The 12,530-nt window shown below is 43.7% G+C and overlaps 1 protein-coding gene across 5 annotated transcripts in view; it reads left to right on the plus strand.

Moving 5' to 3' along the window:
- The window catches only part of PIK3R1 (phosphoinositide-3-kinase regulatory subunit 1), an 82,525-nt gene extending 71,378 nt beyond the window's left edge, over positions 1-11,147 (plus strand). For 4 of the 5 annotated variants that reach the window (XM_026498860.4, XM_044384141.3, XM_044384140.3 and 1 more), the window contains 9 exons: positions 2,425-2,527; positions 3,223-3,321; positions 3,403-3,583; positions 3,753-3,878; positions 4,564-4,706; positions 4,903-5,079; positions 5,177-5,245; positions 5,803-5,973; positions 6,966-11,147. In XM_026498860.4, coding sequence (XP_026354645.1) covers positions 2,425-2,527; positions 3,223-3,321; positions 3,403-3,583; positions 3,753-3,878; positions 4,564-4,706; positions 4,903-5,079; positions 5,177-5,245; positions 5,803-5,973; positions 6,966-7,155 — 1,259 coding nt within the window. In that variant the 3' untranslated portion in view covers positions 7,156-11,147. Of the gene's footprint in view, positions 1-410; positions 1,035-2,424; positions 2,528-3,222; positions 3,322-3,402; positions 3,584-3,752; positions 3,879-4,563; positions 4,707-4,902; positions 5,080-5,176; positions 5,246-5,802; positions 5,974-6,965 lie in introns of those variants that run through there. The other variant, XM_026498862.4, reaches the window with a different exon arrangement.
- Positions 11,148-12,530: the final 1,383 nt, after the last annotated feature.

Genomic DNA, 12,530 nt, shown 5'->3' on the forward strand with positions numbered 1-12,530 from the left:
AAAAAAATCCCAAAAGTGATTACATCACTCTCCCCCCTCAAGCAGTATTAAGCCCATCTTCAGACTCCTCATGCTATCAATCAGTGAGAAATAGTTTGCAAACATCACTCCCTCTACTCTGCATTCTGATATATGGCCTTTCTTTTTGGAAGATAGAACTTACCTTGACTAGTCTTGTAACATTAAATTTGTGCTAATAATACATCTTCATTATTAATAAGATTTTTCATTGTTATTCCTTAAGGTCTAGTTTTAACTTTACTGTGTGTGGTAGAAGGAGATTTTTCTTTTAATTGTGCTTTCTTATGTGGTACATTTGTAACAGTGTTTAAGTTCTGAGTTGTCAGTAAATTCTGTAGGAGTGAAATATCTGAGTTCTTGATCCCTTCTGCTTTTAATATATACAAGAGGTATTTAAGGACTGTAAAATATACCTTAACTATACCATTTTGATGCATTTGTAAGATATTTAAACCAAGGCATGATCAGACTCTCCATAAACCCAGATGCAGTGAGGGGAAAAAAAAAAAAAAAAGCTCCGTGCTGCAGCGTATCAGCTTTTGTCAACCTGCCAACAGCGGAGCGTACCATGCTCAAGGAGTAATAAAAAAGGAATTAGAAAACTCACTGGTGGTGGTGAAGAGTCAAATTAAACACCTTTTGGAAACGACGAGCATGCATGCATTGCCGGTCTAGTAAATGTAGGTTCTCAGTGAGGTTGGGATTGTGCTAGGGCTGGATGTGGAAGAGAAATGATGAAGCAGGAGTGGTCTGGTGACATTTTTCTGACTTGATTGGCTGGGGTGTGTGATGTAATAGGTTACAGTGCAGCCCCTTATAGGTTTTAAAATGAATTCCAAGACACCATTACAAAGAAAGCCGGACTCTTTTCTTATAACTGAGCTCAGCCAAGGAAACTCTCGCACAAATGTACAACACTGTTTGGAATATGGAAGACCTGGATTTAGAATATGCTAAGACAGATAGAAATTGTGGCACAGACTTGATGTTTTATATAGAAATGGATCCACCAGGTAATACTGCAGTATTCTTTTAGAAAGCTAGTTTATTTTGTGGTTTTTTTTTTTTTTTTTTTTGACAACTACTGTAACTGGTCCTCTTTAGATTTCTGTTTATTAACTTGTAATTTAATAAAAATTAGCTTGATCATAGCTTGGACATGAAACTGTTTGCCTGTGGAAGCAAGCAGAGCAGGCTGTATGTGCTGAATGCTTTCTCTTACTTGAACAGACAGGAATTGAATTCCAGTTTTTCACTGGTGTCTTTTGTTAATCGAGGTCCTTTGCTGTTTGGGTGATAGTGTTGTGTATCGTTCATACTGTTCCTTTAATTAAAAGGATGCGTCCTTTGTGCTGCTTTTCTCTTTTGACAGTGGATTAGGACAGTGTGGTACTTTGCAGTGATAACACTTGGTACTTTTAGAAAGCATGTAAAACCTGGCAGTGATTATAACTCAGTCCTAGCTGACCTGAAACTATTCTAAGTCAAACGCTGAGACTTTGCCTGCTCTTCTATGAAGTTACTGTAATGAGAAAAGGAGTTGGCTTCCCCTTATTTATTTAGTGCTAGCCTTTAAAAAATATTGATAGACTCTTGAAATTTTTGCGTGAAATACTAATGGTCCTTTAAAACTTGACTTAGAATTCAGCTACAAACGCTAGCCTTATTTTGCTTCCTAAATTGTGTTCCAATATTAGCCCTGCTCCCAATTAAGAAATTCAGAAACACTGCAGTGTTTTATTTGTCACCAATTGATACATGAATAGTGATTTGACATTGAGGAAGAGGGGTAGGATTTTTCCTCCGTCTTGGCATATAGAGCACAATTTATCCAAAAGATTATTAATGTGAATACTGAAGAGATTTAGGTCACAGATGAGTTTCTTAAAGTGGCTTTTGGCAGAACAGTGCCTGAAATACTAAGATTAGAGAAACCCAGTTCCTCCTCTTAAAACATATTGCTGTAGATGAGTTTTATTACAGCTACAGCATTTGTGGAGGACAGAAACCAAATTTGTCTTTTATAATTAAATAAGAGGAGGAAATTAAAGCCAACCCATGTGATTCCTCCTGCTCATATGTTCACGGTTTCCTGTTTTAGATGGATTCGATCAGGCCTGAAACTTTAATATAACTAGAGCCTGGAAGTAGAAAAAGCCGGGACTCTGGATTCACTCTGAAATTCATTCACATGGCCAGCCCGGTTTATTTGCTCATCTGTAAGCTGTTCTCTCTTTCTGACCCATACTCTGAAAGATGTCTTTATTTTAACAAATGATCCTGTTTCATAGAATTGGGGACTATTGCCGTATTTCACAGTTTTCTAAAGAAGCTTAAATTAGGTCTAAGTATTCAAGTGTACTTGGGATTGCAAACAACTTTTTCTTTCTCTTTCATCTGCAGCATTGCCTCCTAAACCACCCAAACCCACTACTGTAGCCAACAACGGTATGAATAACAATATGTCCTTACAAGATGCTGAATGGTACTGGGGAGATATCTCAAGGTAAGGCGACAAGCACTCTGAATTTTCACCGGAGAGAGTCCTAGTTTTAGAGAAAGAAACACACCGGCGCACTAAGTTCCATTTTTAGGATATCCTCCAACATAAGCATGAAGCATAGTTGGTTGTCTTCCAAAGAAGACCAAAGAAGTCCCTGAGCGCTGGGGGACTGTGGGTCCTGGATGCCACGGGAAATTAAATACTCAACACGTTTCATTATGGACAGAAATGTCAGGAAAGCACAGGGCGAAGTGGCACTGCCTAAGGGCAGGGTCCAAAGTCACTTTCCGCTAGGGAAAGCTGTCCGGAGTTCGTGTTATTATCTGACACCTACTTGACAAAGGCATCTTTATTCGTCGCTTTTTTTGAAGGGGGAGTAAGGAGTCCCTTTGGGGATCATGTCTTTTTGTGCTCGTCGTTTGTCAGTGTATTTGGTTAAAAAAACAAATTAAAACTTTGTACCACAGATATACCAGTACCGAAAGTGGGTATGTTGTTTTGTTTTGTTTTTTAGCTTCCAGTTTGTAATGAGATGAAATTCCTAACATTTCTATATAAATAATACATGCAGTCTGGAAGGGGAGGGGGAGGTATAGAGGAACTCTACCTACCTTGTGCTTAGTTTATTAAGGCTATTTTAAAAATGAAAACAGTCACTAAATCCTCAAAGTGAGCTTTGTGTGTCCTTTTCATTTCAGGGAAGAAGTGAATGAGAAACTTCGAGACACAGCTGACGGGACCTTTTTGGTACGAGACGCATCTACCAAAATGCATGGTGACTATACTCTTACACTAAGGTGAGTCAGGGAACGTAGCAAAGATTGAGGTGTGGAAGCAGACATTAGGGAAGACTGTAATGCCCTTTATTGTATCTACAGGAAAGGAGGAAATAACAAATTAATCAAAATATTTCACCGAGATGGGAAATATGGCTTCTCTGACCCACTGACCTTCAACTCTGTGGTTGAACTAATAAACCACTACCGGAACGAGTCTCTAGCTCAGTATAACCCCAAACTGGACGTGAAATTACTTTATCCGGTATCCAAATACCAACAGGTAATCAAAACTGAAATATTCATGTTACGGTATTTAGACAAGATACTTTCAAATGTTTAGAGAACATGGTGAAGCAGATGAATTGCATGTAATGAGATTTGTTTGATAATGGCCAAAACACTGACTATAAATACCTCATCAGCTGAAGTTCTCGCTCTAATTCTTCCAGGATCAAGTTGTCAAAGAAGATAATATTGAAGCTGTAGGAAAAAAATTACATGAATATAATGCTCAATTTCAAGAAAAAAGTCGGGAATATGATAGATTATATGAAGATTATACCCGTACTTCCCAGGTGAGTTTTCTGTGAAAATCACATTAGAGTCTCAGAACACACTTAGTTACTAAAATCTAAGCTGTGTCCTTTCGGAAAAAGAAAGTAAAGTTGACCTTCTGCTGATCAGGTGGGAGGAAAAGGTCAATTATTTGTGAATCACTGTTTATTATTCATACGTCTCTGTAAGCTTTCCAATGAAGCTCTTATTTCAGAATAATAAGTACTCATAAGAGGTTGCTGTGAGTTTTAAGTGGATTTGACATAATTCCTGATTGAACATTTTCCCCTCTCCACAAACCTGTCTAACCTCCAAAATGGAGATTTAACTATTATATACCCTGTCATAAAAAAGGAGACGCTATTTACTGCAGTATTTTCCTAGAGGCTTAATCTATGCCATGATGTGTCTAGGACCACCAGAGGGAGTAGAAGGCAACGTGGATTCCTTAAATTGCTGATAGAGGGGAATGACTTTTAAAGTGATAAAAACTATAGGAAATTGTCAGAGACAGTCTTCTGTCATAGGCTGGGAAAATTCCCAAAGGAAGTGTGTGCTTCTGTGATACTATTTACTGGGTTTTATGAATTAGTGGCCTTACATGCTGAAGAGTAATAGCAGCAAGTGTCCTGACAGCGTCTCACAGTAACACATTACCTATTCTATGGAAGGTATGACATTGGCTTATTAAACATTGTATTGTAGGAAATCCAAATGAAAAGAACAGCTATTGAAGCATTTAATGAAACCATAAAAATATTTGAAGAACAGTGCCAAAGCCAGGAACGGTACAGCAAAGAATACATAGAAAAATTTAAACGTGAAGGCAATGAGAAAGAAATACAAAGGTTGGTGAATCATGGGGGTTGTCCTTGTGCTAAAGATAACCAGAATCCTCTAGAAAGATGATCTCGCTTTCTGTACTTTGTAAAATTAAAAACAAAACAGACGACAGCCCGAGAAAGCACTCCTGACCTGAAGAAAAGCACTGGGAGACTGTCGTGATGCAGCAGGTAATGACCCAGGCCTTTCTCTTGCCTCTAGGATTATGCATAATTATGAGAAGCTAAAGTCCCGAATCAGTGAAATCGTGGACAGCAGACGACGACTGGAGGAAGACTTGAAGAAGCAGGCGGCTGAGTACCGGGAGATTGACAAACGCATGAACAGCATAAAGCCGGACCTCATCCAGCTGAGAAAGACGAGAGACCAATACTTGATGTGAGTCCCTTTGGAAGCCGAACCCTGAAAGCCCACAGCCGATGGCTGCGCAGAGTAAGGACACGTGATTAACGCGTCTGCCTTTCCCGTTTCCCAGGTGGCTGACTCAGAAGGGCGTCCGGCAGAAGAAGCTCAATGAGTGGCTGGGCAACGAGAACACGGAGGAGTAAGTGCTTACCGCCGGTGGGGGCGGCAGCGCAGTTGCTCATGTTGGGGAAACGCAGGACTTGCTTGGGTTGTGGAAAAGTGAGCGGGTTTACCTCATTTGGAACATCCTCTGTCAACTACGTCTCCTTGTCCAGAAGGTTACAAAAGGGGGGGTGCCAGTCTGACAGTGCCGTAAAATGACAGTGTCCATAACGAAGGCCCTGAACATCTGAAAAATCCCATGTGTTTCTGAAACAATCAGGACGAAAGAAAAAAAAAGCAAAACCCACCACCACACAGTTCTATTCAGTCTGTCTCCAAAGCTTAAATCTATGTTTTGTGTGAACCATTTGAAAACTGGCAGCCCCCCCTAGCCACTACATTTCCTGACCTGACCTGCACAGACGGGATTGGTTGATACCTTCTCTCGCCCCGGGAACCTCCGGGTAGTTCTTGCCTGACGGGAGCGAGAGTTGAACTTCCCGGGGCTCTTGGTCGGGGAGGCGGCACCGAGGGCTAAGCCGGCGCGGGAGGGGGCGGGCCTTCACGGAGACCCTTTCTCTCCGGCCTCTCTAGCCAATACTCGCTGGTGGAAGATGATGAGGATTTGCCGCACCACGACGAGAAGACCTGGAACGTGGGCAGCAGCAACCGCAACAAAGCGGAGAACCTACTCCGAGGGAAACGAGACGGCACCTTCCTGGTCCGGGAGAGCAGTAAACAGGGCTGCTACGCCTGCTCTGTCGTGTACGTAGCTCCAGCCGCTGTTGGTCCTGTCACCCGCTCTTGACGCGCTGCTTTTCCGTCCGTTCAGCCACCCGAGCGTGGGGCAAGGATTGGAAAAGCTCCCATCCTGAAGAACCCCCAGTGCAATAGTGTAGAACAGGGACGAAGACAGGCTCTGTTTCAAGTCTAGGCAGAAGCCTAGAAACCTGCCTAATCCACCTACTCCTTAATCAGGAGTCGTTTCAGTCTTTGCAAGGGAACTAGCAACATTGCCTTTTTTTTTTTAACCTCCCAGGGCTAATAGCATTAGAGTAGGAGGTAATTCTCGTGAGAGCTCCACCCACAGGTCAGGTCCACAGCAGGAACAGGTCTTGAGGTCAGCGCACCCAAGAGAAGACATTTCCATCATAGAGCATATTTTCCTTTTATTTTCCATAGTATTCCCCCAGTGCTTAAGAAATAAGATTTGGATCACTGCTATCATTTCAGAAAAGTGAGTGTCCTCTAGGAAGGAAAGGTTCTAAAAACACGACATATTCGTGATCTCCCTCCATTTAAGCAGAGGAAGTAAGAACAACTTTGGGTTCAGGCCAAGAGAATAGGCGAATACAGGATACATGCAAAGTGAAAGGCCAGCGCGAAAGAAGCGTACGAATACTGGTCCTAGGATAGCCCTGGTCGTCACACCAGCCCCGCTCGTAATGGTTGGAAGCTCATGCATTTCCCGCACCCCAGCCCTTCTCTCAAGCTTCTCAAAGCCACCGTGTTAAGTACATACCATTTTAGAGATGCACACACAGTGGCTCAGTGAGGCTGAGTTACCGGCCCACGTCGCTCGCCCAGTAAGTGACAGCCGCGAGGCGACAGCTCACCCGGGAGGCTTCCCCTCCTGGAGCACGGCCTGCAGAGCGCGCTTTTCCGTGATGACGATCTGAGGAGCAACACCTCGCAGAGTCAACAATTGTCTAGGTAGGAGCAGCTCAAAAGGCGTATGTTCTCTCTCTCCTCTGCAGGGTGGACGGCGAAGTCAAGCATTGCGTCATCAACAAAACGGCCACCGGCTATGGCTTCGCCGAGCCCTATAACTTGTACAGCTCTCTGAAAGAACTGGTGCTACATTACCAACACACCTCCCTCGTGCAGCACAATGACTCGCTCAACGTCACACTAGCCTACCCGGTATATGCACAGCAGAGGCGATGAAGCACTTGTCCTCGGACCCTGCTCCTGACGTTCAACCACCCTGAGGCCTCTGGAAAGCACAGGGCTCCTCTCCAGCCTGACCTGTCATTGCGCTGCGGAAACGAAGCCATCTGCCTTCAGATGGGACTCGAGCTTCCGACAAAAGAGTAGAGGGGAAGACATGCAGCCTAGCACCGTGCGGTGACCCTGCGTTTCTAATCTGGAGCGCTTGTCCTTCCTTTTGTTTTTGGGGTTTTTTTTGGTTTAATTTAAGCCACAACAACACAAAGACAAAAAGAAATGCAAAAATCTCTGCGTGCAGGGACAAAGAGGCCTTTAACCATGGTGCTTGTTCATGCTTTCTGAAGCTTTACCAGCTCAAAGTGGGGACCTTGGAGACTAGAGGGTGGATGGGCTCCAGAGCCCCGGCCTGCGAATGCTCACGCCAGGCTGGCTGGGCCTGGGCCTTGCTGTGCACGGTGGACCCGGACACGCTGCACTGTGGATTATTTCCTTTTCTAACAAAAGAACGATATGTAGCAGAAAGGCACTTCGGCTCACAAGAGACATTTTGGGAGAACGTCAGCTCACGTACGTTCAGTCATAGCGGAGTGCCAGAAAGTGTTTCGTTTAGACTTCAAAAAACAACCCCACCGACGGGACAAACGGAGCTTGGAAAACAGGACTTTAAATGACATTCATTATATAAAATATGTACATAACAATGGATGACTAACTATCAAATAGATGTATTTGTATCAACACCAAATAGCTTCTGTTTTGTTCTGCTAAAGACTAAATTCACAGTGCTATGCAATTCTTAATTGTCATCGTTATATCAGTTTTAAATGTACCTTCAGAATAAGCTGCCCCAGCCCCAGTTTCTGTTGCTTGAAAATACTGTCCCAGATTTTTTTTTTGTTAATATTTGTCTGTGATTCTTTTCCTTTTTTTTTTTTTTAAAAAAAGAAATGTACAGGATGCCAGTTAAAAAAGAAAAGCTTCAGAATTAAAACTATGAAATATTTTACAGTTTTTCTTGTACAGAGTACTTGGCTATTAGCCCAAGGTTAAAAGTTCATAACAGATTTTTTTGGACTAAATGTTTTGTTGGGCAGTGCCTGATAAGCTTCAAAGCTGCTTTATTCAATAAAAAAAGAGAAAGATATATAAGTATGACAAAGTATCGCTGAGTTCAACAATGTTGTTTCAAGACCCTTAAAATACGGTACTTGGTAATGTTTGTTTCATAAAGAATTGTGAACTTCTTGAATCTAGGGAGGGGGATGTAGCAAAGGGATGTACAGGGGGGACGGTGGGAGGGGTGGCGAGATGGTATGCACTTTCTCGTGATTACGGAGAAGTGAATAACTTACACTTCAGTGTTTTCCCACTTTGATCTGCTGGTCGTTACACATTAATGCCAAGCACAGACGTACCGGAACCCGAGCGCAGTGTGGCGGCAGGTCAGGTAATGTAGTTCGTAGGAAGGAAGCCAGCCTCCCGGGGCAGTGTGCACCTTGTTTGGAACACTGATTGCAAGGTATACTCGCTGCATTTAGAATGTGTGTCTCTTTAACATCAGATTACCCCTTACAGCCAATAAACATTCATTTCAGAAAAAGCATGACCTGAGAAAATATTTGTATCTGCACATTGTTGTCTTCCTACCTTCCCACTCAGTGGAGCCCACAAGGCAGACAGCCACGACCCGAGCTGCTAGTGCGCTGGGCTGCAGAGAGCTCATTACCGTCACGGCCCCGCAGGAGTCCTGACAGTCCTTCCAGTTCACCCAAGTGATCGTATGTGGTCCGCGTCACCATGGGGGAGAGGCAGGGGTCTTAGAGGGGCCTTTCCAACTTGGGGCAAAAAGGAGAGTCTCCCTAATGTACTCAAGCCAACTCCGTTCTGTGTGGTGGCAAGCGTCCGTGTGTCGGGAGCGATAAAGGATCAGTGTGACAGTCCCTATTCTGGTGGGTTCTAGGGGAATTCCACTCGCAACTGCAGTTTTCCTTTGATTCAGCCACGGCTTGATTTCAGATACTGTGGGGAGGGCTTTCTGTTTTGGTTTTTAATGTAGTTGCTTTTAAAAATTCTTTTGAAACAATCGGTCTAGCAGCTGACATCATCAACTGTAGAATGTACTGTTTTCTTCTTTACATGAGGCTACTCCTCTCAAGACAAGAGTCAGTCTTGCGGCCAGACTGTCAGCCTGAGACCTGACTGTCCTGACCGTCTCCCTCTCACCTCCACACGACTGGCTGCGATTGCCCTGCTTGCAGTCTGTAAGTGTCGGCCTGACCACTCTCCTTCACTTCCCACGCGGGTCCGCCACTTCCTTAGTCGTGGTTTAGAAACTAGCATTCTGGTGGGGTCTCTTTTGGTAGCACATACGTGGATGATGTTCAGTATGGTTTTCACCTAACATCTAAAATACAAGATCTAAGATGCAATGTCTCATTAAAAGATAGCTTTCGTTAACGTTTTCGGTTCACCACTCTCCCCAGATGGCATGGTCTTTAGGCACCTGCCTCATTTTTGCATCTCACAGACATAAATGCAGCAGGTTCCTCTCTGAGCAGTGAAGGCGGGATGCATCAGTCCCTGTTTATGCGGAGTTATCCTGGACCTATAAGGTCTCGCCTCTGCCAGATGCCTTTTTGATTGCGTGTAGCATGCCCACCACATTCGTCCTACATGTTTGACCAGAAGGGCTCTTGGGGCTCGATCGGTCCTAATAAGACTGAGCGGCTCATGAGTACGAGTGGCTATAGCAGAGGCACTCCTGATAACCCACTTTCTGCACGCAGTGCTTTTCCCCCACCCACTGTAGCGTCCCAGAGAGAAACGCCAGAAGCTAAGCTAGCGGCAGCGAGGCTGTGAGGGGGCTGGACGGTGGGAGCACAGGGACCCGATGCTACCCACAAGAGGAAGATCCTAACCGTGTGAAAAGGCAGAGAGCATGTGTTTGCAACATCTGACAAGTTCATGGCCCTTGGTATATGTATATATGTATATGTGCATGGACTGTTTCCAGTACACCTTTCAGCCAAAACAGATCCAGTCATTGAGTTAAAATACCTAACAAGCACATGTCTAGTACAATTCTTGTATATGTGTATGGGTTGTTTTTTTTCCTTTGAAGTGGCTTTGTTTTGTCTTCTAAGGGTGAAAATTGTTTGCAAGTGAAGTGAGAAGTTCATAATTCTTTGGCTTTCTCTGCTTTGTAAAGTCCCTCCTTTTGGTGAGCTGGTCTGGATGACTCGCTTAACTTGGAAATCCTCATTTTCAGTGTGTCGAGTCAGAACGTGTTTATGTGAGCTGTCACTGTGGGGAACCAAGTGCTTTGTCATATAGCTGGTTATGAACTAGTAACGTGTTTTAGAGTCCTACTGATGTTCCTTAATGGGAGAAAAATTCTGCTGGTTTTAACACCTGTGCTTTTGCTATGCATGCTATCCAAGTAGTTGGAAAGCAGACCCTGAAATGTGAGTTCAGGGTCTTTTAAGAAAGGGGCAGTTTAAAGCACAATGCCTCACATGGGACAAAGTTCAAAAATGCCAAATTCTTATTTTTTACAAATCCAGTTGTATAAAATACTAGTAGTATGAGTAGCGAGGGAACGGAATTGGGTTCATCGAAACACTATTCAACTTAACATTAAACTTGTCACCATGAGATAGCATTAGCTGCCCAGGATGCTGCTATTTAAAAAAAACAAAACGAAACAAAAAACTCATTTATATGTGTGTATTTTTTAAAGCTACAATCTGTTCAATGTTTTTACAAGTCTGTTTATATGACATTGTTAAAATAAAGTTGGTCTTTTGACGAGAGGGAGGATGTCATGGTCAGTTGTAATTTTGCCTTTACAAGGCAACTGGGTTGGGGGGTGGGGGGAGCGCGCCTCCTTGACATTTTGTTCAAACTACAGATCCAGTGGAGCTATGTCTTGTTACGTTGCTTTGATGCATTGTATTAGGTCTTCAAACAGAATAAAGGTTGTTTTGAAACTTGTGGTTTGAAATTTCCATTATCATGTAAGAAATACTTCTAAACCTGCTCTCTCCCTCTTCTGGTTAACAAATGCTGCTGCTGTTCCCATAGTCCCACACCTACCCGTTTTCATCCTATTATCACATTATCTCATTTTTGTAAAGTGAGAAAGACACTAGTCGCAAGAATGACCGGTTAGTGTTGTTGGCAAAATTTCACTACATCCTTAATGACGAATACAAATATCTCTAGGTGATGTCATTGCAAAGCACGTTCTTGCTGTGTGGCCACTGTCCGTCAGTCCTTTCCCTTGCCCACCATCCATCCCCAAACCTTCAGAATTGTTCTTGACAAACTATGCTTTGTTGAGGCAGCTGTTTTTGTCTCTGTTCTATAGTTGGCATGTACTGAACACCCACAGTACAGGGACAGTATGAAGCAATGTTCAACATGGCAAAGTGTGACATGGGGTGTGACACGCGGCTTCGAGAGGGAGCTAAACTACACTCCAGATCGAGGGTTCTCATTGTAGCATCTAGTTAATGTGAAATAACTTTCCTCTTTGTTTTGATTGCTCAGCAAATCTACAGTGATGCTACTTTGTATGGATATGGCACTCATTTAACGTGGGGCACAGCCAGGGGCCCAGACAGGAAAGCATGGTCCAGCGACGGAAATGAGAAGGGCTCACAAACACAGTCCTGGCAGCAATGACTAACACACGGAGTGTGGCAATTACAAGTTCACTTCCAGCTCCCCCTGGCCCGGCCCCCTCAGTTCCGTATCACAGACAACTATATATATCCCCAGGGTCTTTTGCCCTCTGGCTTCTAGGTCCCGAGTCTTGCCATGGCACCAACGCTTTCCAGACAAACCTTCTCTCCAGGGTTTCAACGCTCTGCCGCTCAGTAGAAGCCTCTGGCTTCTGAGCTGTACCGTCAGTGCCTCCATTTTTAGTCTAACCCAAGAGGTGGTGGCAGCCTTCCGCTGTTGCTAATCCTCTGCATTCCCTCCCCAGCACCTGTTCGGTTTCTGAGCCCTTCCTTCACATAAGTAACCAATTCTCTGGATTTATTCAATCCCTTCTATAAGAACTACAGTTTTCCTTCCTGGCTGATCTCTGATTAATAAACCACACAAGTATCCATTCAACACTTCCCATGCATTATCTCATTTAATCCTTCCACAGTTTTGAGTTTAAAGACAATATCCGCATTCGATGTTAAATGATTTCCTCAGCTCATGCCACAATTAGAGCACCCCCACCTCAGTGGTCTGACTCGAGCCAAAGCTCCTCACCCGACGCTGGAACAGTTTTTTTAAGTTTCCGATGGGAAACGCTAGAAGTTCAGAGAACAGTTCGCTGGTTACTCTTCCCGATGGGGATGTAACCACAGTTC

Source organism: Ursus arctos, unplaced genomic scaffold (assembly GCF_023065955.2).
Source record: "Ursus arctos isolate Adak ecotype North America unplaced genomic scaffold, UrsArc2.0 scaffold_5, whole genome shotgun sequence".
Classification (NCBI taxonomy): domain Eukaryota; kingdom Metazoa; phylum Chordata; class Mammalia; order Carnivora; family Ursidae; genus Ursus; species Ursus arctos.